Below are 27569 nucleotides of genomic sequence, written 5' to 3' on the forward strand. Positions count from 1 at the left end.
AGCGATGATATTTTAGAGCGAGGATCTCTCTCTACCCCACTCCCTGGAGTTGATTATTTCAGACGATTTACAGTAATAGATCAGCAGCTAATATGAAAGCTCTGTAGCTGGGGGTCTTAAATTACAGCATCTGTGATTACCAATTAAGGAGAGATTTGTATAAATTTGATAAACCGGGAACGCCTCATTGGCATATAAACCTAGTAAAAGAGCACGACCTTAATATAAAAATTACAGCTTGGAGTCCTATGTTGCAGCATCCCTTTGTCAACGATAACTCATTTTGTACTAAGTTCTCCCCCAGTTCCCTATTCCCCATCCCATCCTTCGGCAGAAGGGCTCCTCACTGGAATACAGGCACAGGTTGATGGCTCGCTTTAGTAAAAGGAGGCAATTTCTGGAGGTGTCCCATGGTAAATCAAACGCAAAAATGGGACTTAGAATGCAAAACCAAATTGCAACAGGAAGCCTGAAAGGTAGCCTGCCTCTGCGAGAGACACGGCTTTGGTCACAAGCAGAAAAGGAAGTTTGCTTAGGGAAAACAGAACAATAGGTATCTAAGGTAACTGGGATAATATTATGGGGCTTCATCAGAAGGCTGATTGTCTAAGGGCTTTATAACCACCCATCATTGACAACAACAGAAAAGGGGAATAAACTCATTGCGGGTACTTCGTTGTTCTTTTATACCAGTAGGATAACTTTGCATGGCTTTCTAGCGCGGTGATCTTGCTAAGACTGTGATGATGATGGATGAAGAGATAGCGGATAACGTTCTTATGATGAAAGTTGGAGAAGGTGCTCTAAGGAATGCCTTTATATTTAGGAGTCCAGGCCTGTTATTTGCCTCAGGAAAAAACAGAACTCCAAGGAGTAATAGTAGTAGAATACAGGTTTAAATAATAGCAGAACCTGGCCGGCAGCTGTTACCTTTTTAGTGATTACTGACTATGTAAAATATAGCTAAGCTTTAACAGGGAAATTACTTTCAGCCCAAAGAGGTACGGCAGTGAAGATCAGGCTTTGGGGACAAGACGTGTGTCCTAAACGATGGGGGGGGGGGGGGGCACCATTACCTGCTTTAATGTCAGCGCGGGGAGCGCATCCTCCGCGGAAAATGGGAGGTCAGGAGTCACGCACTGCCCTCCCCTCCCATCTCCAAACTGGACCAAATTGGTCCTAACCGGGAGTGTTGAAAGGGAAGGAGGAAGTGGGAGATGATGTTTTTAAATATTTTACAAGCTCCAACATGCAAGGAGTCAATAAAACTGACAACAGGAGCAAAGATTAAATGTTCGCACCGGATTCTCGAATGAGAATTCACCGCTTTTTTCTCCCTCGCTTCCTTTCCCTTTCCTCCCCTCTGCTCGCCAGCCAAGTCTAACACCACCAGAGCGGTGATATTTAACTCTGTCTGCTAGTGTAAACCTTTATGTAGCAAAATTAGAGCAACTCAGTGACTTTCATTAAATATTAAGGAAGATCCAGGGATGGTGATTGAGCCAGAAATACAGCATCATTCTTTGTCAAGCCCCGTATTAATTTAAATTGTCGGCTTCCAAAGGATGCAGACCAGTTAGTGTATTTTATTTGGCTGCATTTTATTTCATTGCATTTTATTTTGCTGCATTTAATTTTGTTGCATTTTATCCTGCTGTATTTTTTTTTTCTGTAGGCTTGAAACTTTGAGAGCGGGAACCCGGCCCTTTGTGGCCGGGCTGCTGCAGCGGTGCCCGCACAGAGTGCGAACTCCGTGCGGGGAGCGACCCCGCAGCCCCCTGCAGCCCCCCGCAGCGGGCGGCATCACCCTCTGGCTAAATCAGTACCCGAGGCTTTATTTAGCCCCGGGTCCAGGCACCATTGTGCGAGTGCCGTCCTTTAATAATCAGATGACGGGAGGTGCTGCAGTGGCGGAGGGCTGCCGGGCTCGGGGTGGCCAAACCTTCATGCGGAGAACACAGCTCTGGCCCCTTGGCACTGCCTCTCCAGCCGGAGAAGGGATACTCAGGCCCGGGATAGGAGCTCTAGCCTCGGGACAGCATGAGCAGGGAGGGGATCCCCAGAGCTGGGATAGGAGTCTAGATCCGGGATTAGAGCTCCAGACCCAGGAGGGGGTCCTCTGACCCGGGTTAGGAGCCCAGACCCGGGATAAGAGCACTAGGCCCAGGATAGGACCCCTGACTCAGGGAGAGGATTCACAGACCCAGGTTAGGACATCAAACCCAGGATAGGAACCCAGACCCGGAAGGGGTCCTAACCCGGGTGGAAGGTCTCAAGCAGGGATCGCCCCTCTTTCTGTCGTCCCTCTCCGGCGGCTTTGGGAGGGGACCAACAAGGCAGGAGTCTGGGTGCTGCAAAACTTCGCTCGGGGCAGGACTGGGGCTTAGAGGGCCCCGTGGAGCCTGGAGCGCCGTCCCGGATCCCAGCTCTGTCTGGGCTCCCCGAGGCTTAGGGGTCCCCTCTGCTCCCCGCACCCTTTTCAGCCCCATCCTCCTCAGAAACTCGCGATTAGCGGCTGCCCAAGGTAAAGGGCTTCTTTTTGGCCAGGTTTGGGAGGGGAAATCCGAGGCAGCGGCCGCAGAAGCCCCTGCCCCACGCATCCCCCGCGCTTCCCCGGCCGCTGCCGCTCACCACCCGCGTCACTCTGTCCAGCCGTACAATTACTTTGCTGTTCCCTTACACCCGCTGACTTAAAGAGCAAATCGTTCCTTACCGTTGTTTTTCAGCTGTATTTCTTTATTAGCTCGCTGAAACCGAGTATTTCGAGAAAAAACTAGAGCTTGGGATAGTGCGCGTTATAGTTACAAATGACAGAAATGATATTCAAAAGATGGGAAGAGATAATAATCTATTTTAAGTAGCTCGAGTAAGTGCTGTTTCATTAATTTCTATGCAATGAGTTTTTCTTCTTGCCTGTCATCTCTTCAGAAGTTCTTGGTCTACCAGCACACAGCGAATCCGTGCTTATCACATACTCATCCCCAAAGAAATCTCTCCCTCCCGTCTTCTCTCAGCCAGACATACCCTATCTTTTCCCAAAGAGGAAGCTATTAACGTTGTAAATATGAGCCAGCATCACCTTAATTCATAATTTATTGCAGGCGGTAGGAGAGAGTTATTTAAGATCAAAGCATCGTGGAGGGCGAGAGCTGCAAGGCGTGGAGGCCAGGGAGCGGAGCAGCGCAGAGCAGGAAGGAGGCGGATGCAGAGACCTGTAGCTTAGCGCGGAGCGGAGCGCGGGCGGAGCAGGACGCGGGCACGGGGCGGGCGCTCGCTGCCTGCGGCGCGCAGGGCCGGCAGCGCCGCTACTCGCCTCATGCCGGAGCAGGGTTTGGGGGAAGCGGCTTCCTGGTGGAAGCGAGGGAAACGCCGTGCTGCAGTCGCGGGCGCTGGCACAGCTCTGCGCCAAGCCGCTATTTTGCAGCACAACTCGCTATGAAAGCAAAGCGGCTGAGACGAGACCAAAGCGGGCAGTAACCTCCGCGCAAGGGGACTTGCATCCGAAACAACCACACGACGCAGGCCTCAGGAGCCGCTGACAACACCAGAGCCGATGTAAATTATGCTGCTTCGCTTTAATATGTGGAAAGGGAGCTGAACACGATTTTCTCGCAGACAAGACAAAAGGGAAGAGTCTTGTTGCTTTCAGTTAAATAGGCAAAAGGTTGGAAATGGTGACAATTTCCTTTGAAGTTTTCTCTTTCTTTTTTGGTCGGTAGGAGGGAGAGGAGAAGAGAGGGAGGCGGAAGAAATAAAAATTTCAACACTTGCCTGCGCGTAACCAAATCAGTTGAAAAGGGAGGCTATAAATCAGAGGCGATGTTAGAGATTTGACTCCTTATTTTTTTTAGCACAGCTATAAGGGGAGGGGTTAAGAAGATATTCCCACTCGTTACTGTTCCATCTCCTTTTGATGTCCGGCTCAATACGAAATATATCAGCGCTTTATTGGCAGCGGTATCTAGAGGTCAGGAGAAAAGCCTTAAAAACTCGGGGTCAAATTCTCGCCGAACATGTCCCGGTGAAATCAATAGGGGCTGTCAGCCCGCAGCCCGCCGCACCGGGCAGACGGGGCCGGTCGGGGGGGCTGCACCCCGCCGCTCCGGGCCCCTCACCTGCCTCGGCTCCGCGCTCCCGCCGCGCTCTTCCGCGCAGCTTTGCTTTTTTTGCCTTGGGGAGGATCTGTTCCCCTCTCCCGTTTCGGGTCCCGCCGTCGCGCAATGGCACGCTTCACCCTTTCACCAGCATGCAGATACATATTTCCTCTCCCCGGGCTGAGGTCAGCTTCAACAAGTCGAGGCTAAAAATAACCTACGGGATCGGGTTTGTTGCTGCTGTTACCTCTCCCTCTTTCAAATGCGAGAGGCAAAAATGTTCATTGCAAAGTGGCAATAGTCAGGGACGGGGTATTTTCCCGGCACTACTAGGAAGGATGGCGGGTGAAAGAAAGAAAGAAACCCGGTGGGCTTTGCATAACTTTTATTTTCCCCCTTTCTCTCTCTCTCCCCCTTTCTTTCGTTCCTTCTTTTTTCCCCTTTCCCTGGACGAGACATATGGAATCAATTTTGAATCCTGACATTGAAGGCTGGCCAATTCCTACTGGCTCTAAAAACCAGAATCCATTTGGTTCCTTTCTCTCCAGCACCCCTTGTCACTCAGTATTATAACCGTCTTGCAACATTTTAAGTCTTTATAAAGAGAAACAGCTTTCCAGATAGATACCAAGGAATCGGGTGTGGGGAAGTTTGTTTTTTTTTTTAAAGGGGAACGTGCATGCAACCTCCTCCTCCCGGCACCCCCATCTCATCCCCCGCCACTCGGTATCTTCTGCAAAGCGGGCCGCATCCTTGCAATATTTTAAGCTGTTTTGGAAGAGTTTCTATTTTTCTCCACGTCAAGGCATTTCCATTCGAATCGAGTGAGTCCAAAAAATCAAAGCATCTTTGGGGGGAAAAAAATCCGTCCGAACAAGCTGTCAGCAAGATCCGCCGGCGTGCAATAAAGTAGTTTCTTTTATTCTCCTTAATTTGCCTGCTCCAGTTGCAAACTCGCACCACCCTGATCCGACTTCGCTCCTTCTTCTTGAAGTCCTGGGTTGAACGGTAGCGCAGGTAAGAAGTTAAAAAAATAAATAAAACAATGACGCAACTCTGCCTTTTCTACCTTCTCAATTCCGACGCTGTGAGATATAATTAACTGCTCAGAAAGCTTTGACAGGCTTCTCCACTGCTCATCACGAACTATAGCTGACTTTCTCCTGGTAGCAAATTAAGACTGATGCCTCTGGAGCAGGATCGGGGAAGCCGAAGATGGGCAAAAATTATCTTGCACGGTCCATAACCGAGACCGGCCACAAACCGTTTATTTCCAAGTGCGTGTTTACCAGCGAAGTTTGTCTGGAACACATTTGTTAAAGGTTTAGCACCTCTCTCTTGTTTGAAAAAGAAACTACAAAAGCCCATTAGAAAAGCGGGGTGTTAAACTGAAGAATGTATGTGATGGTGATTTATGACCCTGCAAAGTTTTTTGTTTACTTGAAGCAGACCCTAATTACAACGGCTTCTAAAAAAATTCCCAAGCTCTGTGTATGTCCATAGCCGATTTTCCCTCCCCAATTCTGATTGTAATGGCCAGATGTGACTAACAAACATCTAGTTAGTTTACTTGCTTTTTGTTTTAGGCGCTGGTGCATTTGACCGAAATGGGTAAAGGCAGAGGCTCTTAACATTTGGCATTACACCGGTGCCTCTGCGGAGTCCGAGCCTGAAAATAGCAGGCTTTTAAAATAAGTTAAAGTTTATTTTTGTTTAAGGGGGAGGATATCTTCGAAAATCGTTCATTTCGCCCAAATGCAATTTCTGCGATTACTTTAATTGAAAAGGAAATGGCCAGAAAGGCAGTACTGGATACGGTATTTTCTATGGACTTGTGCTATTCGTTTCAGGCTCAAAGAATCTACTTCCCTGCCCCTTGTGAACTCCCAGCATGTATTTTAAGAGTGAGGCAGGAAAATCAAGGTTGTTTGGGGGGGGGGGGGGGGGGACGAAAAATCGAATTAAACCTGGAAAGTTTTTCTTAAAATAATACATACGGACTCTGTTCCTTTTGGTTCCTTTCCTTTTAGAGGGAGATAATAACTCAGCCTATGGGACAAGTTGCCAGTTCTAAAAATGTTCTCATACATCGTAAAACTCGAAAAGTTTTGATTCAGGATCTAATATTTCCTGAGGATATCTGATATATTGGCAGAGAGCAGGAGCTCTGATATGCAGAGTCTTTTTTTTTCTCTGAAAATTGCTTCGCATTACATTTCTTCAGCTTCAGAATTATCTTTACTCGCCTCCAGCTAAACTTGATTTTTTTTTGCCCAGCGCTTGATCTGTTGGCGAATGAAATCTGAGAGGAAACCGCAGGCCCTAAGTGGCCGTAATTTAATTGATTTTATCATAAATCATCAACTTCATGAAGAACTAAAGTTTTCATTGAAGTAAATTGATATTAATGGACACTTTCTGAAATTTACCAATATAGATCTATATGTTGTTGGCGCTTCCAGTTCTGCTTTTGGGGGATTGGGGATTTGGGGGTTCTGGTCACGTGCAGAATCTTATTCCTGGTGCGGAGGGGGCCTTGAAAGCTCAGGTCCCTACTGTGGCGGTGCGAGCAATGGTTAAATCCAGGAAGCCTAAGATGAAAGTCTTAGGAGTGGGTGGCCACTGAGGCATCAGATGGGCTTCTTCGGGGTTATTCCCCCAGGTGGGTTATTTCCCCTGGACTGGGGCATTTGTGAGCGTAGGCATGTAATATCGCCGGCACCATACGTGTGTTGAAGAGCCGGGAGAATGACCGAGGTGTGTCCCAGCGATAAGCGCTGGCGCTCGTTTCAGCCAGGCACGCGTTACTTACAGCCGGGATAAAAATAGAAATATGATTTGAAGTCCCCCGCTCCGTCTGCGTGTCCTCTGCAATAAAGATATTGGTGCTGCGTTTAACATTGCCATTCCTAAAGCTTTCTCTCCTAATTAAAAATTAACTAAGAGCCCGGGATGGATGGGAGCCTTTTGATATGGTGATGAGGATGACAGACCAAATACCCTTACACTAATACAGGATTTTAGCAGAGAACAGTGGCCCAGATGTGTGCCTGTATTTGCATGGAGTGTTTGTAGAGATGCACTGTGCAGGGAGAATGCAGAAATCACTGGTATCCACACGGCTCCCTAACGATGAAAAGCACTCAGAGTAAACATCCCTCAAAAGAGAAATATAATTCCTTATCACCGCTTCTTTCTCTTCCTTCTTTCTTGAGGCTGTCTCTTCAGAAATTATTAGTCTTTATGAATTATCAGATGAAAGCAGGTAAAATGGAGCTAATTTCTTCTCTCAGGTCCCTTCTTCCCCATGCCCAGCTCATTCACCAGCGTCAGTCGAGTCCTGGATTCAGGCGAGTATCACTGCAAAAATAACCGAAATCCTTCATTTTCTCACAGAAACTGCCACGTCGGTAGCGTGGGTGCCTGGACACCCCGGGTCCTCCCGAGAGGCGAAGAAAGGGCAGTGGCAGCAAGGCTTTGAAACCGCTTTTTTTTTCCCTTTTTTTTTTTTTTTAAGTGGAAGGAGGAGGATGGAAATTAAAATGGCAAGAAACTCGGGCAGCTGGAAGTCGGCGCGGAAAGCGGCGGAAGGGAGCGGCGGCGGCGGGGCTGGCCGCGGCGGGCAGCCCGGGCGGCTCCGGGGCCCGGGCCGCCCCCGGCCGCCGCCGGGCAGAGAAGCCCCGCTCCCCTTTTCAGGTCCCTCGGACCTCCCTTTTTTGCGTCTCCGTCGTTCTTTGCCGGTTGGAAGTTGAGGCTTTGGGAGCCCTGGCTGCTGCAGTCACTTTCCCTGTCAGTGTTCGGTCCCCTCCTTCGCCAGATTAAAAAAAAAGTAAAAGAGAGAGAAAGAACAAGCCGGAGGGAAGTCTTCAAAGTCTTCAAGCGCCAGAGCAGCCCGGGCTGCGGCAGGATGAGGCAGGAGGGGAGCGAGGGGCATCGCCTGCCCGCCTGCCCGGGAAGTTTGGGGAATTTGCTGATGGGGGGATTAGTGGGACTGGAGGGGGGAGCCGGTCATTTACCAATTCTGTATAAAATGGGCAAAAGGTTGACGTGTCCTAGTCACGTGAGCGCATAATTCAAGCTATTATTTTGGCATTTGGAAGGAGGGGAGAAGTGGGGATGGTGATTCCCAGCTTGTCTCTGGTGAGCTGCTCCCAAAATAACGATTTGTAGCACACTAACGCCGCAAATTGCGCTCTTTCCCCCCCCACCCCCACGTAGCCTCCATGCATCCTCCACCCCTCGCCCCTCACAGCGCCCACGCTGGGACGAGCACAGGCTTTTAGCGACTGGAGGACCCAGGGGAGAGGGGTCCTGCGGGACTTGGGGAGGACCCAGCTCTAGCAGGACACTGGGAGTTGTGTGTCCGCCTAGTTGTTTCGTTTTATTTCGTTTGGAGCCAATTCAAAAGCGCTTCCGCTGATTGATCATTAACCTGGTGAGTTATTACTCCGCTAAGCAAAGGTCATGGGGAGAAAAAGGTCTAATCTGTCAAGGAAACCCACCGTTCACTCTGTTTCATTTTGATTTCTTATCCGGACTGGCTTCTGTTTGGGGTTGCAGCAGGTCCTGGACCCTCAGTAACGCCCCCTCGCCCCGGGATATCCTTGGGGGTGGCGGGGGGACCCCCACCTCCTTCCCCTTAGGCAAAAATGGGCGAAGGTGGGCGACGAGCCCTGTGTGAAACACTGCTCCCCGGGAAGAGGCTGGTGGGTGCTCTGCTCCCCCGCACTGCTCACAGGGCAGGAGCCCCTCGTCTGGGCTGCCGAAGTGGAATTGAATTGTCTCTTGAAAAAATTAATGCAAAATAGAGCAAAAACGCAAAGCAAACAAAGAACACCATGGGGAAAAGAACTCGCTTCATCCCTCTTCTGCCTTTACTGCGAGGGAATAAATTGAAAACAAAGAAAAACAAACACCCCCTCCATTGCTGCAGCCGTTATTTATGGCCTCTCCTTTTTGTTTGTTTGTTTCTCTTTTCCCCTCCTCCCTCCTGCATCCACTCCAAATAAATGCTATTTCCCTCTTTTCTCCACCTCCTTTCGTTCGGCCCACTTTTTCCCTCTTCCTCCCAGGGCCTGGCGTGGGAGGAACTTTCCTACACTCGAATTTCGTTTGCTGAGTTCACAGCGCAGAAAGAGTGGTTTTTTTTTCTTTTTTTTTTTTCCTCTTTACAAATCTCTGTGTGTACTCTACAGAGGGAACTGCAAAGCCCCAGTTAACCGGGGAAGGCTGTGATGTAAGTGGAATATTGCCAACGCTGTATATTAAAGTGTGCACGCATGTAATAATAATACTAATAAAAAATACAGCTATAGGCCGCCGACTAGAGAAGGTCACGAAGCATCCGCTGGTGATTTATGGACTCGAGGATGTTGTCACAAGCAGAGTAAGGGTGTGAGGGGAACATTTTTATTTGAGATTAATAACATCAACATACAGAACGGAAACAGGATTATTAAAGCGACTGAATGTTTCCCAAAACGAAAATATTTTTAAATTAGATTGCTTTTTCTTTCTCCCCTTCTTTCTTTCTTTCAGACTCCTTCTTGCCAAAGTAGTGGTGATAAATCTCTGTGTGGCCTTAAAAATGTTTACGACTTGATACCGTTAATTCTGATACCAAATCACTTGTGTGTGAATGGTGTCTACGCACACCATAAAGCATCTCTCCTTTCTTCCTCCCCTTCGTGGCGATCGTTTGACCAAATTGGAGAAACATGGAAAGATATATTCTGAATCCTTAAGGGTTTTTTAGCCTTTTATGAAAATAGCCTGGTATTTTCCCTACTGTTTTACTGTTGTTGAATTCAGAACTGATTAATTGCATATATCTAATTTCTTAAATGCATTTAATACTGAAATTACCAACTGCCTTTAACTAAAACACTTCACGATTTTTTACATGCAGAATTCACCAACCTATGCAAGAAAACGTCTACATTTCAAGCCAAACCGCTTATTTCAGTTATGAGTCTAATGCCAAATGTGAAAACCCGGAACGGGATAAAATGTTTCCCTCCATGGTGGGTTTCCACGGAGGAAGCTGGAGGGAAATGTTTGAGAGACAGACGAATGTATCAGGTTTACAGAAACAAATCTTGTCTCCACCATTTCTGATGACAGTTCTGGTTAGAAATGTGTAGAGGATGCTGCAATGCCTGGAAAATGCTATAGTTACTTGGATGAGAAATAATCTCAGAGGAAATACTGGGGCTTTTGTTCATTAGAGCCCTATTCTCCCTATTCCCACCCAAAGATTTCTCCGTATGATGAACTCCCTTGTCCACGCTTTTCTGACTAAGTTTCATAATTTTGTTTTCCAGTTCTTTTCCTTTCTCAAACTCCCCCGCTGCCTCCTATTTACTGGACCAGACATCAGAGAATTGGTGAGTTTTGCTGAATATTCTACATGGTCCCATGTCTCTTTGCATATCCATATCTCTATCTGTATCAGCTTGGAAGCCAATCCTTTTCTAAAGTCACTCAACGTGACTTTTTTTTTCCATCAACCCAACAACGAGCTCGGCTGCCCTGAATTTCAGCTGAGTATTTTCATTTTGCTACTGGCTTGTCTTTAAACTTCGTGATTTATGGCTGTAACTTCGAGGGAATGTTTCAAATGGAAAATATTTCCTGTATTCCCTTTGAAGGGAAATCCAGTCAGATTGCAACATTTGCTGCTGATTTTGTGACCAATGCAAGGGAGTTACATTTTAAAGAAAAATAAGCTGCAACAAAAGCAAAGATGGAAAAATACAGGGAGCCTAGAAACTACTTACAGGAGCTCAACATATAAACGTGCAACGACCTTCTTAATATATATTTTCTCTGCTGCTATTTTAGGTTAAAACGAATTTTTGCACTTTAGAAGAGTTACTTGCAGAATCCGAAGTACTTCTGATATTCAAATAGGTCAGTGGAGATCCGTATTCAGAAACCTATAGAATACTTCACCTACAGAGAAGTCTTTAAAAAAATAGTCCATGACTGTTATTCTTCTTGCCTCCACCGGACTTCTCAACGCCGGGGTTCCAAAATATGAACTATCTTGTAGCAGAAGATTTATGTTCGAGTAGTTCATAAAAAGTCAGATGGGAAAAAAATCATGGTAATGATGTCTCCTGGTCGAAACCCTCCTGTCTGGGGTCTGGACGCTGCGGACAGAACAATAGCTGGGAACACCGTAATCCTTGGGTTAAGACTTTATCCATCACCTTTGCTGTCCAACTCTAAGTCCTCTCAAAAGGCAAACGTTTACTTGGACATCCTTCTCTTTCTTTGCAGAGTTACTAGCCTAAAGGTGCAAAAAAAGGGCGATGCAGACAGCCCGACGGGGCATACCTTCCCAGAGAAGTCCAAAGAGCCTTTGTGGTCACTCCTTTTCTTGCTTTGCTAAAAGCAAATTCCCCCCCCGTCAGCACTTAACCCAAAGGAGTGAGCGCCAGAATTAAAGGAGGGAAGATAATTGCAATGTGAGACAAAAGTAGCACTTAAAAAAAAAAAGTGCAGACACCTAAATTCTTTGCCCTGCCTTCCTCCCACTCGCCAGCCCCTCCTCGTCACGGACTTTCCCTAAAACGCATCTTGGCGAGTTTCTGTTTTCAGCAGACGCGTGAGAGCGGGGAAAGGCATAAATCTCCCGTGGCGACAGCAGCAGCGCCTCGTGTAGCAATAACTTTGTTCTTAATAATAGCTATAATAATCGTCTTTATTGTTCAACACCTCCCTGCCTTTCCCTCCCCCCAGGTGATTTCCCTCGCTCCAAACCCCACATCTACTTCCCTGCGGAGGGCGAGCGGAGCCACCGGACAGGGACTTGGGCGCACAAACTTAACGCTAAAGTTATCCCGGCTCCAGGGCTCTGGAGCTGCATCCACCCGGCGGAGCCCAGCTTTTGTGTCCCCTCTGCCTCCCCCGGCTCCTCTGCCCCCCGCATCCCCATGGTGCTGGCGGCTCCTGTCCTCTCCCCCCCCCCCGCCCCCCAAAAGTGCATTTCATAATCGTTTCATATCGGGAACTCTAACAGGAGACAAACGCAGCCGAGGGGACGGAGCAGGAAAAGCATCAGCTATTGAAAGAGCCGCGATTGCAACTGCTAAAGGGGTGGGGGGGGGGCTATGACTATTTTGAAACGGGTTATTAGCATAAATTGACACCTAATTGTTAAACACGTGAATCAAAGGAAAGCTTTGCTATCTTTCTGCTTAGGCCTCTGTCCACCACGTCTGCAATTAGCATAATTTTTCACTAGTGACGCTGTTTGGAAGGCTCGTTGGCTTTGCCCAGCAATCCAAACCAAATCTTTATTTTTAAATATCCCCTCCGCTTTATTTCACCACTCGCACACCCCCTGTAGCCTGGATTCTTTTCGTTATTATTTTAATCCCAGCCAAGCATTGCATAGTTAAAAGGGGGGGGGTTGTGTTCAGCTTTTCTTTCTTTCTTTTTTTTTCCCTTCTCCTTTCCCTTCTTCCCCTTTGCTGTGGTAAAGCAGAGGCCATTGTTATCAGTGAGCAGAGCGTACCAGTCTATAGGGCAACTAGAATCTCAGGGTTTGTCCATTCAAAGCCCTCAGCTTTTCTACACATCTTGGAAGCTGGAAAGCATCTTGATTTTTTTTCTTCCCAAACGGAGACAGAGAGACAATTTGAGCTGCCGTAACCGAAAGCTCCACTGGCTGAGCCCCCTCCCCCCTTGTTTTGGCTTTTTTTTTATACATATATACATACATATGCTGGATTTTTTCCTCTCTCTTGTATATTCCTTTAACATTTTTAAAGGAAGGGGGTCATTCCGTGCTTATTGATTGCGTGGATGCTGGATGTGAAAATATATTATGTCTGCCTGTGCTTTGCTCGTCAGAGACTAAGGTAAGCCGGACTCAAATAGGCTATCACTTTGTGAATGGCGGAGTATATGTCCCAATGATTTATGACCATATGACTCCAATCTCGGTTCAAGAAGAGTTCACAAGCTTTAAGCTTCCTTCCACGCAGAGACTCTTTTGCAGCCCTCATCCAGGGCCCTTTTTTTCCCCCTGCTTTACAACTGGGGAGTTCTGGTTGGGGTGAAGCTCGGCTGTGGGGGAGGGAAGAGGGAAATTTTAGGAATGTGTCTCTATTTTCCAGGCATATTCACCGTAAGGCAGTCGCTGGGATTTGAGGTCCTTCTGAGCAGCCGACCTATTGTTAAGGGCATGTTTAGAATATTTATTATTAATAATAATTTAAATTAAAACCGGTGCAATTCCTGTTTTCGCTTGATCTGGGAAATATACCTTAGGCGGGGGCGGGGGGAGGGGGAAACGCGCTGCTCTTCTTCATAAACAGAGTCAGGTTGTGAATTTAGGCTTTCCAACATGGAGGGAATGGCTTTACTGAAGAATACCTTTTCCTTAGCTTTCTTTTATCTTTTTCCCCCAACTAGCTATTTTTTTCTCAAGCATCCTTCTTCCTGCAGCCCTTTCCCTCTCCCACTTCTACATTTCCTCGATTTGTTTTTTTTAATGTATCTAAATCTTCGCACTCAAAAGTTTGAGGCAAAGAGTTGTGGTTAAATGTACCGCTCACGAAGTGAAACTTGGAGCGTGATGAAACACCCAGCGCGGATCCTGCCTGGGTTTAATTGGAACAGGAGATAATCGAATATTTATTATTCTGCCTAGGATTTTTTTTTAAACAATTCCTTGGAGTAAATAATTAGGATTGCGGCCGTCCTCGGCGAAGATAAATGACCGGCATTTGTGACGCGCTGCGAGCCGAGGTACAAAGCAAATCTTCTGTGGAAGCCACAAGCGAGCGAGCTTTTGAGCGAAGGGGATTATAAATTTATTTTATGGACGTAAAAAAAAAATCGCTGTTATTTTTAGCCGCTTTCGCCGAGCCTCTCCGCTCTGTTCTGGTTTTGTTTTGTTTTGTTTTTTAAGAAACCTATGCCAGACAGGAAGGCCTTGGAGAAATTCCCACCTCTGCCCTCGTAGACATTTTCAGCAAACCTATTCATAATAAAGGCACTGCTGTTTGTTAATTAATTCACAGCTTCTCAGCTAGGGTAGTGGAGTATACTTTTTAATAAGACGTATTTATCATGGCGAGGAAACCAAATGAGAGTAACTCTCAGCAAGGATACCATCCTCTTTGTAGAGAATAATACATCTCCGCGGAAGATACAGTACGGATTTGGGAATGCATAAAGGATTTAATCAGTGTAAAAAAATCGAAATAGTCCCTACGTGGACACGTTGTCTGAGGCTGCTTTAGAAGTATGTGGAGGATTGCTATGACATGACATAAGAACACATCAGCCAAGGAAGGGAAAAAAAGATGTTGTTTATTGTTAAGCTGTGGCTTCTGTTAAATCCCAGTACTCAGAAATATCGCATTAGACTTTATCTCCACAGAGCTCATCTTTTCCTTTTTTTTTTTTTTTTGGTATAGAAGAGTCCGGATAAAATTAAATATACAATGGATATCAATTTCAAAAAAAACAAACAAACACAGAAGCTCCTCGCAAAGTCTGAGCTGCAGTGAGAAGTTGCTGCCTATTAAACATGTTTGCTGCTTGACTGATCCTCACACAACAAATTATTTTCCGATCAAAATAGTTTCCATATTTCTAAGAGTGTTTCTACTCTGTCTTCATTGTAGAGAAAGTTTATGTGTTGAGAAAAGAAAAAGGAAAGGAAACAAAGAAAGAAAGAGAAAAAAGAAAGGAAAAAGGGAAAAAAGAAAATAGCAAGGTTTCATTTTGTAATTCGATGTTTGGGTTTAGGTTTTTACTTTATGGGCTTAGATTGAGAGAGGGGGAAATGATGAAAAATCAAAGGGGTAGAAAGTTAGGAGCAAATGGCCTGGTGACGTATTTGTTTTCCAAGGAAAAAACAACAGCAATTAAACTGGTCTGGAATCACATCTTGCCAATTGTAGTTCCAGATTCAAGACCTATGAGTACACAACAGGGCAGGCAATGAAAGGATTTGTTTTCTAAATACAACCTGTGCTACTCGAGAGAGAGAGAGAGAGAGAGAGAGAGACACTAATAAACAGGCCAAAGGAAGCACATTCTTGAATTCATGCCCCTGCTTAAATCTGCTTAAAATATTTGCACCAAATTCCAGAGACTTTGTGAGTCACTGTGTAAACAGCAAATGAAGCCAACTGTGTCAAGGCACTGTTACCTGGATAAAACATATCGACTATTTGCTGTTCACAGTTCAAAAACAAATATTTCAGACAGCAGCCCTGCAAAAAACTTAGCACCCTTTTACTCTCTAAGTCTTCTCGTTTTTAACTAGGTAACATCCTGCTTGCTTTTATATATGGGAAGCACAGATTTGAATAGGTCATGGATAAGAAGGCATGAGTTTCTTTCCTTTCATTTTTGCAGCTAGCTACTACCCATTCAGTATTCCTACATTTACATTAACATTAATGTGTGTGTTAACTGTACATGGACATGTATATGTGCATGCAACACACACATTTCCCTATATGTACACATACAGATATATATATGGGTGTATGTGTGTATGCATGAGTGTGTGTATATATGCATTTAAATGAATATAGATGTAAAGAGATGTTTATAGATGAAACTATGTGTACTTATAGAGCATATATGTAGTTATATATCCTTGGTGCTACGCTCTAAGGGGAAAAATAAGATACAAACAAACAACTAGGAAAGCAACTCCTCAAAATCAACTCAACACTCCTGCACTGAAACATTTGATGAGCCTTCCTAGGCTGCACACAGGACAAAATCTGCTCAAAGCATCTGTTCGCCCTGTTCTGCAGGACCCTATTCATGTCATGTGCTTTTCAGGGCCCAAGATGGATTCATAGGCCGGGTACTATTATTGTGTGTTTTCTCCTAACCTTTCAGGTCAACTTCCAATAGACAGCTGGAAACGGCCTGTCACGTGGCCTTGGGGTGCCAATGTTCTGCCATAGGGGTGTCAAGACCCTGGTAGCCGGAAAAAACATTTTGGGGAGTCCCAGAGATGCAGAAGACAACATACTACGACAGCTCCACACTCTTTGGTGGCTACTCCTACGGGAGTGCCAATGGGTTCGGCTACGACGGCCCGCAGCAGCCCTTCCAGCCTACCTCTCATGTGGAGAGCGACTACCAGAGGTCTGCCTGCTCCCTCCAGTCTCTTGGCAACACAACCCCTCACGCAAAAAGTAAAGACCTGAATGGGAGCTGCATGCGTCCGAGTTTGCCCCAAGAGCACCATCCGCCTCCACCTGTCTCACCACCCCCAAACCCTGCCACCAATAGCACCAGTAGCAACAGCAATAACCAGTCAGGGAGCAGTAAAACTGCCCCCAGCAAAGCCAACCTCAGTGCAAATGCCAGTCTCACCAAGCAGATTTTCCCCTGGATGAAAGAATCGAGGCAAAACTCCAAACAGAAAAACAGCTCCCCTAGCACAGGTATAATGTTCTACTTTTGTAATCATCCATTTTCCTAAATGGCAAGGTAATGAAGTCACTAACTAGAGTGATCTGGTCTGGAGGGTGGAGAGGTGTGTGTGGGGGGGTGCAAAGTGGACCCTGTGGCCATGCAAGGAGCTGGGACTGCCAGCTGCCAGCCGGGCAGCCCTCCTGCACGCACCCACTGGGCTGAGCAGGCTGTGGCCCATCCTGAGGCACCGGCTGCACACACTGGGGTTATTTTAGACGTATCCAGGGCACCACAGGGAAATGCAACCAGTCAGCTGTGTGCAGCTGACGTCTCACTGCGTGTAGATACAGACACGCAAACCTATACACCCACTGGATCAACCTAGCAATGCTAAAGCAAAGTAATGGTTCTCTTCCTACCTCCCTGCCTACAGACACAGTGGCAACCATGGTACTATCTGAGTGTGTGTGTGTGTGTGTGTGTGTGTGTGTGTATGTAACTTATGTATGAATACATGTATATTTTTACATGTATCCACACATGCATACACACACACCTCTGTGGCAATTGAGAAAAAAGTACACTGTGGAATTACACTGTTCAGACAGATATATTGATATAAACTTTGCAGCACACACTTCACTATATTAATATTTATCTGTTATAGGCATGTTTATATTAAAAAAGTAGGTATAAATGTAATTCAGTATTTAATAATGTGTGCAAATGTTTGTATTACACAAATACGAACCACACACAAGATGCATGTATATGTGTGTATTCGTACCTAGGCAAACAAAATATCTCCCAACACTGACCCGTGTTACTACTAATTGGCTTTGCAGTGGCTGCCCCCCTGCCAAATATTATTTTCTCAAAATTATCTGCTGAAAATAATCGACTCCTAAATAAATGGCCTGGAATCCTTTTCTACATGACATGATCAAATTTTCATAAACCAGGGGCAGCTTTGGAGAACAGAACTCTTAATAAATGACATGATTATGGAGTGCAGGCTAATGCAAAGGGGGTGAGAGGAAGGGGGGTTGAACTCATGTGCCTGTTCCAGGATTTATTAAGAAACGATGCATTCAATTTCTGCATGTAAGTAATTATCTTTTATTTCATTTTGCGGCCAGCAGAAACCTGCAGTGGCGAGAAAAGCCCTCCAGGCTCCTCAGCCTCCAAGAGAGCCCGCACGGCCTACACCAGTGCTCAGCTGGTGGAGCTGGAGAAGGAATTCCACTTCAACCGCTACCTGTGCAGGCCCCGCCGCGTGGAGATGGCCAACCTGCTGAACCTCAGTGAGAGGCAGATCAAGATCTGGTTCCAGAACAGAAGGATGAAGTATAAGAAAGATCAGAAGTCGAAAGGCATGGGGTCTTCCTCTGGGGGGCCTTCCCCTACCGGCAGCCCTCCCCAGCCCATGCAGTCCTCAGCCGGATTTATGAACGCCTTGCACACCATGAGTAGTAACTATGATGCCCCCTCTCCACCTTCTTTCAATAAGCCCCACCAAAATGCCTATGCCATGTCAACTAACTACCAAAACCCCATCAAAGGCTGCCCCTCCCAACAGAAGTACACCAACACGGCCCCTGAGTACGACCCCCATGTGTTACAAGGGAACGGGGTGGCCTATGGGACTCCCAGCATGCAGGGAAGCCCCGTCTATGTTGGAGGTAACTATGTGGATTCTATGCCCGCCTCTGGCCCATCCCTTTATGGCCTCAATCACCTGCCACATCACCAGGCTGCCAACATGGACTACAACGGGCCTCCGCAGATGCCCCCGAGCCAGCACCATGGACCATGTGAGACCCACCCTACCTACACAGACCTTTCCACGCACCACGCTTCTTCTCAGGGCAGAATCCAAGAGGCGCCCAAGCTGACCCACCTGTGAGAGAGCACAGGGATAGCCTCAAGCAAACTGGATGGGAGCCCGCCACAGGGCATGGGAGAGGGGAAGAGGGCAGGACTGGCTTCAGAAACATTTGTGTTGATATCTCTTCTTTCTTTTTTTGATGGGGTGATTTCTTCCATGATATTGTTATCACTGATATTGTTTCTTGTTTTTATTAGGCACAATTTCCAAGGATTTCAGTATTTGCTTCCAAAAGCAGCTCTCTCTGAAGAGATGTACCTTCTGTGTTTCAACACAAATGCTTCTGAAGTAGGTTTGAGGTAGTTTTATGGGAATCTATCAGGTTTTAGCATCAGCATCCTGCATTTCCAAACCAAGTACAGATCATTCCTACTAATTCTCGGACACTGAGGAGGAGAATAGTCAGCCAATCAAGTCTTCACAGTTGGTGTCTCTGCATCTACATAAACATACATATGTATACACATGCAATCAAAAGAGATTCACAAGACAACTACCTTCCTCTCTAATTCCTTCTCAAGAAGAACCTTGCGCTTTCCCTTCCAGCCTTCAGATGAAAGGCATCCTTTTTTGCTAAGTAACTTCCCACCACTCCCCGCCATAAACTGGAAATATACACACCTGCCAATGTGTGGGAATCATGCTCTTCCTCTCCAGCCCCTTCCTCCCTTCTCAAAAGCAAAAAAATAAAAAATAAAAGGGACTTAAGAATTGCAAAAAGTTTGGGAAACAAGCTTCTGAAACACCTATAAAGCCCCTAAACAAAATAACAACAGTCCAAAGAGAGGAAGAAAGAGTTAACAGGTCTAGAATATTTTTCCACCTTTGCCTCTGATGACATGAAGTCTTCATTTGATGATGCCATTTTTTTTTGTTTGTTTTGGGGGTATGTTTCTTAGGCTTCATTAACAGAAAAGCAATCTTAAGACTTAGAAGTCCTACACTTCTTTCCTCCTCTTCTCTTGACCTTACGTGAAAACAGGGTATATTTGAACAAATGGAATGTCCTCCAATCGAAGCAGAAGTGAATGGATCCTTAGTATTTGCTAATGCTTTCTTGTCTGGACATCTTTGTTGCACTTAGAGTTTACATATAATGGGTATAAAAACAACTTTGAAGGGCGTTTGTTCAACTCAGTCAAGACGTTCTTCAATAGGTGTGTGTTCTGGTGAACATTCATATATATTTATTGGTTATAGCCAGTTTAAAATATTTTCCTTTTTTTGTATTATTTATCCCCAATATTATGTATTTATATGAGGAAAAAAGATACAAATTGTACTTTTTTAGTATTTACTTGTTACAAAGGACATTGTGTTTCCTTGTTATTGTACAACAAGCTTATTTTAGTTATTGTAATTTAGAAAGACCAGTAGTTTTATGTTACCTTTGTACTTATGAATAATGTAATTAGTTCTACTGGAGGCATGAGAGCAGAACCAGACTGTAATTGTATAGTCCTGAATTAGAAGAACTATAGCGAATCCCCCCCTCCCACCTCACCCCTCCTCTTTGGAGATCTTTCTTTGTTCTTATAGTAGTTATTTTATTTCCTTGCTTAAGGGTTGTCTGTTGAACAATTCTTAAATAAACTTTCTGTTATCAATTTAACCTTGTCCTATCAGTCGGATTTAAAAGCGAAAAAAAAGCGTAAGTAAAAAAATTAAAGAGAGAGAGAGAGAGAGAAAGAGAAAACAGGCAAGGCACAACTCTAAATTTTCCACAGTCAAGACGCAAGGGTGAATGTCTGCATCCCCTTCCAGGCACTAACCCGTGGGCCCGGCCCCGCGGGAGGAACGGGCTGGGCCAAGCGAGACCCGCGGCCACGGGCGGGGGCAGCCCCCGCCCCTCGGCGGCCCCTCCGCAGCCCCGCGCGGCCCAGCCCGCGCCTGCGGTCACAAAGAGGGGTCACGTGGAGCCGGGGCTGGGCTGCCATTGGGCAGTAAATGAAAACAAAGGAAAACGATTAATCATAAAAAAAAAAAGACTCTAGAGTTTCCATGCAGGGTTTTTAAAAGTGCAGAGAAATTAAATCACTGTGTGCAAACACAAACGCGCACACGCACATGCACACGCACACGCGCACACATGTGCACAAAAACACTCAAATGCATGCGCACACGCACACACATACACACTGACACGCACAAATACACATACACACACACATGCCCCTGCCCCCAGACTGAAAAATAGCTATAGAAAATTGTTTTTAGGAGAAAAGGTTACAGTGCAAGCAAAGGAGAACGTGACCCCTTGCAGCAGCAAAACCAGAGAGGATAATACCGTGAATAATTTGCTTTTTATGCTCCAAAGCCTTAAGAAAACTTATATTCGAACAGTATGGGCCAATAAAAGTTTTATGATTCTGGAAGGGAGTGTAGACTGCTTGTCAGGCTAAAAATGCTCAATTTCTGTGGCTGATAAAGGGAGGAAGGCCCCCCCTCACCGAGGGGAAGGAGGGAGAGGGATGCTGACTACTGCTGGGAGAAAAGGGTGAAACGGCTTTAAAAGCTATTGCAAAAAGGGGCTAGGCTGCAGAAACGGCGAGTATTTGTGTGCATCCGTATTTTATACACATAGGTGTGCAAAGCTAGATAAATCCGTAGGTGCCTAGATAAATCTACATGTATATAAGGTTGACTTTACCTGAGAAATGATTTTGTGGTTCTTTTTATCTCTGATCTTTTTTAATAAATGGAGTGCCAGGTTAATAATTATAACCTCTGTGCAATAATAAATAACAATATAAAAGAGAGACGGGGCTTGTTTTTCTCCCCAGGACTACGGCTTGGCTATGCCCATCCATGCAGAGAGCAATTTACCATTCGGTGATGCTATAATTTAAAAGCATAAGAGCGTGCAAGCTTTGATTGGGATCGGATCAAATAACAATAGTCAAGGGCTTGGGCTAGAATCTGGTTTGTTACTGGCTTTTTTTCCTCTCCCTGATTATAATTTTCTGAGTCTCTCGTACCGGTCGCCATATTGCTGGATTTTCTGTCAGGGATTCCCAGGAACTGGTTAAAAACACGGAAAGCGAAGCCAATACAGAGGCTCAGAGCACGGCACATCTCATGCTTCCGTCAGATGTTTTCTCTATGGACTCCCACGCTCCCCTCTCCTATAACTCCTTACATCCTCCGTTTTAATTTATGTGACGGCATTAAAGAAGCAGGCCTGGTTTCATCTTAAAATATGGTTACTGCATTTCTCTCTGTCGTTTACTAAACATGTGAATTTCTTTTCACAAGGTGATGCCCTTCCCCTTGAGTAGGAAGAATTTCCTCCTCCTAATCGCTCCGCGTGATGTGTGGGAAAAAAAACCCTCTTTCCCCAAGAGGGTGTTTTGTTCGCAACTTTTAGTGTTAGCAAAACCAGCGAAAGCAATTGAGAGCGGCTAGAAAGAGTTTCCCGGTTCCGTTTGCTTCCCAGATTATTTCGCTGTATTCTGGCTCTCCGGCGGCCCGCACTGTCCCTCAAAGAGCCGCGGCTCAATAGCAAATGTTAACGGCATAAGTTTGAAGGACGGTTAATAGCAAAGCCTTAAACCAAAAAAGCCTCTTCAATATGAACAAGTAAAAATGATCGGAAACCCAATCATTAATTTTGACATCAGTCCTGATCTGCCGGAACTGAGTAAGTTTATGCTGATTTCGATTAGCACAAATGTAAATCGTTGAATATGAAATATTTAGGGAAATTCAACCAAACTTTAAAGCCCCTAATCGAGGTGCATTTTGCAAATGCTTTTTATTTTCCTCACCTCTTTGCTAAACTACATTTCGGCCTCCGATTTAGCTTTAGATTTATTATGTGTTTCTCTGAAACCCTCACCACCCACACAGATGCTTTAACTGACAAAAGTTTCTAGGCTTCTCCCTGCGTGAATGCCGCCTGCCAGTCCTTCTCTGCTGCAAAATGGGAGAAATGGAGCTTGAACAAATAAACTAAGAACCAGCTAAATTTCCATTTTATTGCAAAGAGCTTTTTTCCCCTACAAATTCAAATGTTCTAGATTCCCAAATTCAGGGCTCTGGTTTAAACTTTTTGAATTCATTTTATTTTAAGTAACTCTTTTATTTTAAGTAACTCTTTAGCAAAAGCCAAAATTCTTTGCTGAGTGAATTAGGCCGACCTGTCAAAAGTCTTTCGAGAGAAAGATTGATTGTTTCTCTCTTCTTTTTGGTTTGTGCGGACCTGACCACTTTAAAAGAAAAAAAATCTTCCTGGCAAATGATTTTTCATTTTATTTATTTGTTTTGTAAACTCTGGAAGTGGAGCTGTTTATTGGCAAGGGGAAGGGGGGAAGAAGTTGGTAAGGAAGAAATGGGATTTCAAAGATATCCGTGACCTTAAAACACGTTTGGCCTTGAAGGAAAGTGTAAAGGATCCATTAAGGCTCGCTTTAGAAGCAGGCTTATACTCTGTTTCTTTAAAAGTAATTTAACAAGGCAAATCAGGCCGATTTAACTAAACTTGACTTGAAAGCTCACTTGATTTCATAAGTGCTTCATATCCAGACTCAGAAACAAAATTCTGAACCAAACCCTCCTGCTGGTCTGAACTTTTCAAGCTCTGCAACATCTCTATATAAATATGTAAATACACATACTCAGCTCCAGCTTCTGTTGCCAGACCCAAGATCCCTGCTCGCCCGGGGTTTAGGCTGCCCTTTCATCGGCTGCAGGCGGACCCCCGAAGGGAAAAGCCCCTTTTCCCACGCCCGATTCCCCCCCGTGGGTTCAGGCTTCCAGGAGCTCAGTGAGCACCTCCCTCCACGGAGGCCCGCGGCGGGCAGGCAGCGCAGAGCAGGTGGGCAGGGAGGCAGCGCAGGGCAGTGAAGGCAGCAGAGGAAAGGCAGGCAGGACAGGCAGCACAGACAGGCAGCGCTGTGAAAACAGACAGGCAGCACAGGCAGGGAAGGCAGCAGAAGGAAAACAGGCAGGCAGGCAGCACAAGTAGGGAAGACAGCAGAGGGAAAGCAGGCAGGCAGGCAGCACAGGGAAAGCAGGCAGGCAGGGCAGGCAGCGCTGGGCAGCACAAGGCAGCGGCAGCCTGCCCGCACCCCACCGGTCCAGCCGAGGATGGATTAGCGTGGGGGGGAAAGGATGCTTTTCCTGGGGATCTTCTCTCGCTTTTTTTTTTAATCAATTAAAGAAAATAATGCTTTCTGTTTGCCACCAGGCCCCGCCTGCCATTGGCCAGGGGTGGCCACGTGACCAGGAATTGGCTGCAATTTCGCCCCAGTCTCGAGTTTAATAGAGCAAGGTCCCCATACGCCTGTATTATCAGCAATATAACAATTATAAAAAGCCCGAGAACCATTATCATCACTGCCATAAAAACTAAGGCCCTCAGATTTCTTTCCCTCTTCCCCTCCTCCTTCCCCCCTCCTGCTTTTTAAACCCTGGGCCCTGGAAAAGCCATGAATTTTGAATTTGAGAGGGAGATCGGGTTTATAAATAGCCAGCCTTCGCTCGCAGAGTGCCTGACGTCTCTTCCCGCTGTCCTGGAGACATTTCAAACTTCATCAATCAAGGACTCGACATTAATTCCTCCTCCTTTTGAGCAAACCATCCTCAGCCTGAATCCTTGTTCCAGCAGCCAGGCAAGACCGAGGAGCCAAAAAAGAGCATCTCATGGCCTGCTCCAACCCCAGCCTCCGGTACAGCCCGGCCCCTTGGCAGCGGAATTCCCCTGGATGAAGGAGAAGAAATCGTCCAAGAAAGCTACCCAGGCTCCATCCTCTTCTTCATCCTCTTCCCCCCCAACATCTTCCTCGTTGCCGGTGCCTGCCGCAGGATCTCCTGCAGGTTCGTATAATGAGGGGGTGAGGGGGTGTTTGCCGAAATCGGAGAGGATTCGAATAATAAACAATTCCCCCCCACCCCACCAGCAGCCCTACCCCAGCCCCCCTCTGACTTTGCCCCGCACCTCCCCCAAAACTGTGTCATGCAATAAAATACACCGCAGCAATATACACAGCCGAGTGTATACACAGCAGAGTGGGGGGACTGACAATTCTCCTGCCTCCCCCCCCCCCCCAAAATAAAAGAGCATATTGCTGCAACTTCTGCGAAACCAAACAGAAAGAGATTTCCGGGGGAGTCAGACCCTTTATTAGCTACCGCGGGAGGAACTGGCAGCTGAGGCAGAGCTCCATTTTCTCGACTTTCCCTCCCAGCCCCGGATTTTTTTGCAGCCTACGAGGGAAAAAAGAAAGAAGAAGAAAAAAAGGGAAAGAAAGACGGGTAGGGAAATGTTGAGGCTGCTTCAAGCAAGATTAGGAGGGAGAGAGAGCGAGAGCAGGATTCTCAGCATTCAACACATTGTAGAGAGCCAGTCCCTAACTACAAAATAAAAAATATATAACCCCCATCCCTCCCTCCCCCCCCAACAAACGCCTTTCCAAGACGCCTCTTGGTGAGGAAGTTCAGCAATCCTGGCCAGGGACCATCCTTCCCCCGGGAAAAAATATTTAAGATAGAATTTACAGTTTCAGTATTTTATTAGCATCGTTCAGGTGAATACTAGCGCAGGAGAAAGGCGGAAACCAGAGCCCATTGGCCAGATAATACGGGAATAATGAAATCAAAGCTCAGCAGCGTCAGTTCCTAAACTATTGGCAAAAGAATAATAAGGAGTGGGTCGAAATTCCCCTTGTCCGTGAAGGGGACAGAGAGGAAAGGTCTCTAAAGGTAGAGGCCAGGGAGCAGAATCCTTTCTCCTCCCTGGGGCAAGGAGGCTGGAGGGTGATTTCCAACCTCCCTTCCACAGTGGGAAGAGCTCAGTTAAGATTTATTTTCTCTTGTACCGGCTTAAAGCTTCCTCCCTCACTCCTATGCCAAGCTCGTTAGTGCAGGCACGGCTGCGCCCAGCCCGCAGGAGGGAGAGGATAGATCCAGACGATCCGTCACCGCATTTGCCCTCGCTCCCTCTCTTTGCAATGTGCGGTTTTGTGTGTGTTTAAGAGATCCAGGGGCTCGCCGACCCCAGCGGCTCGAGGAGGCTCCGGACAGCCTACACCAACACGCAGCTCCTGGAGCTGGAGAAGGAATTCCACTTCAACAAATACCTCTGCAGGCCCCGGCGGGTCGAGATCGCGGCTCTGCTCGACCTCACCGAGAGGCAAGTCAAGGTCTGGTTCCAGAACCGGCGGATGAAGCACAAGAGGCAAACCCAGCACAAGGAGCCCCCCGATGGGGACCTCGCCTACCCCAACCTGGACGAGAGTAGCGACGCCGTGGACGAGGCTGAGGAAAGCCCCCCTTTCGGCCGCGCTCCGGACCCGCGGGGGCCTCTCCACACCAAAAAGCGGGGCAGCACCGAGTCCGGGAGCCCGCGGTACGGCGCAGCCGGGGCACCGCGGGCAGCCGCGGGGGAGCAGGGCACCGCGGCCGGCCCCGCGGACCGTGCCTACCCCGAGGGCCAGCACTCGCCTTTGTTGCCAGACCTGAGCATCTTCTCGGCAGATTCCTGCCTGCAGCTCTCGGAGGGGCTTTCCTCCAGCCTACAGGGCTCCTTGGAGAGCCCCATCCACTTCTCCGAGGAAGACCTGGACTTTTTTACGAGCGCACTTTGTACTATAGATTTGCAACATTTAAATTTCCAATAGCAATCTCCACTGGCCACCTGCCTCTCTGTTCCTGCCCATTCCAGGCACACATGCACAACCCCCCTGTCGAGCCACAACCAGCTGCCCCCAGTCTCCTTTAGGAGGGGGCACTCCAAAAACATAGCCCAAACCATTATTCACTCATTCAGCCCATCCCGTCCCATAGACATTTGCTTTTAAAACTCTCCATATCGTGGGACCCGAATCACCCTCCCAATATTTATTCTAACAGACTCACATGAAAGAGCACCCTAGTTTTTACTAAATTCAGATATTTAATTATAGTTCTTTTGTCTTATTTATTTTTAAAGAAGGCACCCAATAGTCCTCATGCATATCAGAGATACCAGCACCCAAGAGAAAACATTTGTAAATCATTCAAGTGAATTTCTCAGGAATCAGAATGAGACTTTTAGATTTCTTAATAAAATTTAAACAATAGAGGAAATTTATTTCCTCTTTTTAAGTTTTAGAGGTAGTATATTTATTCAAATCCTTTAATAGTAAATGGCAAATTATTTATTGTACATTATTTTCATAGCGTAAATAAATGTCTTTATAAAATCAAGAAACGTGTGTTACTAATTACTATGTATTTAATTCAAAAAAATTTTTTTTGCCTACATTAGCCGCCTTCCTCTTTCCTGCTTTGGAGTAATCTGATGCTCTAATCATCTGCTTGTGTGCATTGAGAGAGGAGACAAAAGAAATCGCTCCCAACTACCATTTCAAGAGGCTTCAGAAGACAGAAATATTTGCTATATTCAATTATTCAATTCCTTGAGATTATTAAAACAAAAACAAAGTAGGACATTTGCTTCCAATTTAACAATTGTTCTCATATTTTTGTATCAAAAAAAAAAAAAAAAACAACCCTCCTGCGCTTGGAAATAAATCGCCGGACGAAACAAGATCGAAAGCAAATACAAAGCCAGTGAGGTGGGAAGGCGCTGGGCCAGGGGCGCGGGCTCCGCGCTGCCGCAGGGGGTTGCGGCGATCCCCCTCTGAGATCCCCCTCAGCACGGCCCCGAAAGGCGCACGCTGCATCTTGCCTTCGGCCCACTCCTCCTCCTCCTCTCAGCTCTTGCAGCAACAAATACATACAGGCTACGTCGCAATTAGTAGTCCCGGACTACAAAAAAAGACAGAAAAGTGAAAGGGTGGATTTGGGGTAGGTAAAAATCCAGCATGGGAGGGTGGTGCGTGCCAGCATCTTAGTCAGTAAATGAATGCTATACAGAAAAGAGGGACAAGATACTAGCCTGAGAGAGGTCTTTTCTTTTTTCCTCTTTCTCTCTCTCTTCAGTAGTACAAACCAGAAAACCCCTGGCCTAATAAATCTGCGGTGCCTTTCCATGACAATTGGTGCTGCTCTGTCCCTGCTCACGGGTCCCTTTACGAAAGCTTTCTTCCAATACGTAATTTTAAATACAAAACTCATATATCAAAGAGGGAGGGTGAGAGAGAGGAGGTGGGGAGGCTTATGAATGAAAAGGGGTCAGCGCAGGAATCAATCGCCGTGACACCAAAAATAAATCATATTACGTTTTTGCTAAGTCA

The 27569-nt window shown here is 46.3% G+C and overlaps 2 protein-coding genes across 12 annotated transcripts in view; both read left to right on the forward strand.

Annotated features, from left to right (window-relative positions):
* Positions 1-20002, forward strand: part of HOXB3 (homeobox B3) — a 24647-nt gene extending 4645 nt beyond the window's left edge. Inside the window, exons 1-5 of one of the 11 annotated variants that reach the window (XM_068919393.1) lie at positions 5020-5111; positions 10418-10480; positions 10938-11006; positions 15978-16531; positions 17642-20002. In XM_068919393.1, coding sequence (XP_068775494.1) covers positions 16096-16531; positions 17642-18408 — 1203 coding nt within the window. In that variant the 5' untranslated portion in view covers positions 5020-5111; positions 10418-10480; positions 10938-11006; positions 15978-16095 and the 3' untranslated portion in view covers positions 18409-20002. Of the gene's footprint in view, positions 1-4650; positions 5112-10417; positions 10481-10937; positions 11007-12874; positions 12965-13758; positions 13857-15977; positions 16532-17641 lie in introns of those variants that run through there. The other 10 variants (XM_068919399.1, XM_068919392.1, XM_009675315.2 and 7 more) reach the window with 10 other exon arrangements.
* A 3817-nt stretch (positions 20003-23819) lies between these two features.
* On the forward strand, positions 23820-26581 carry HOXB2 (homeobox B2). Its single transcript, XM_009675329.2, has 2 exons — positions 23820-24207; positions 25366-26581. Exons 1-2 carry the CDS (start codon positions 23820-23822, stop codon positions 26007-26009), a joined length of 1032 nt encoding a protein of 343 aa, XP_009673624.2. The 3' UTR covers positions 26010-26581.
* The last annotated feature ends 988 nt before the right edge of the window (positions 26582-27569 follow it).

The sequence above is a fragment of the Struthio camelus genome, chromosome 25 (genome assembly GCF_040807025.1).
Source record: "Struthio camelus isolate bStrCam1 chromosome 25, bStrCam1.hap1, whole genome shotgun sequence".
Taxonomy (NCBI): Eukaryota; Metazoa; Chordata; class Aves; order Struthioniformes; family Struthionidae; genus Struthio; species Struthio camelus.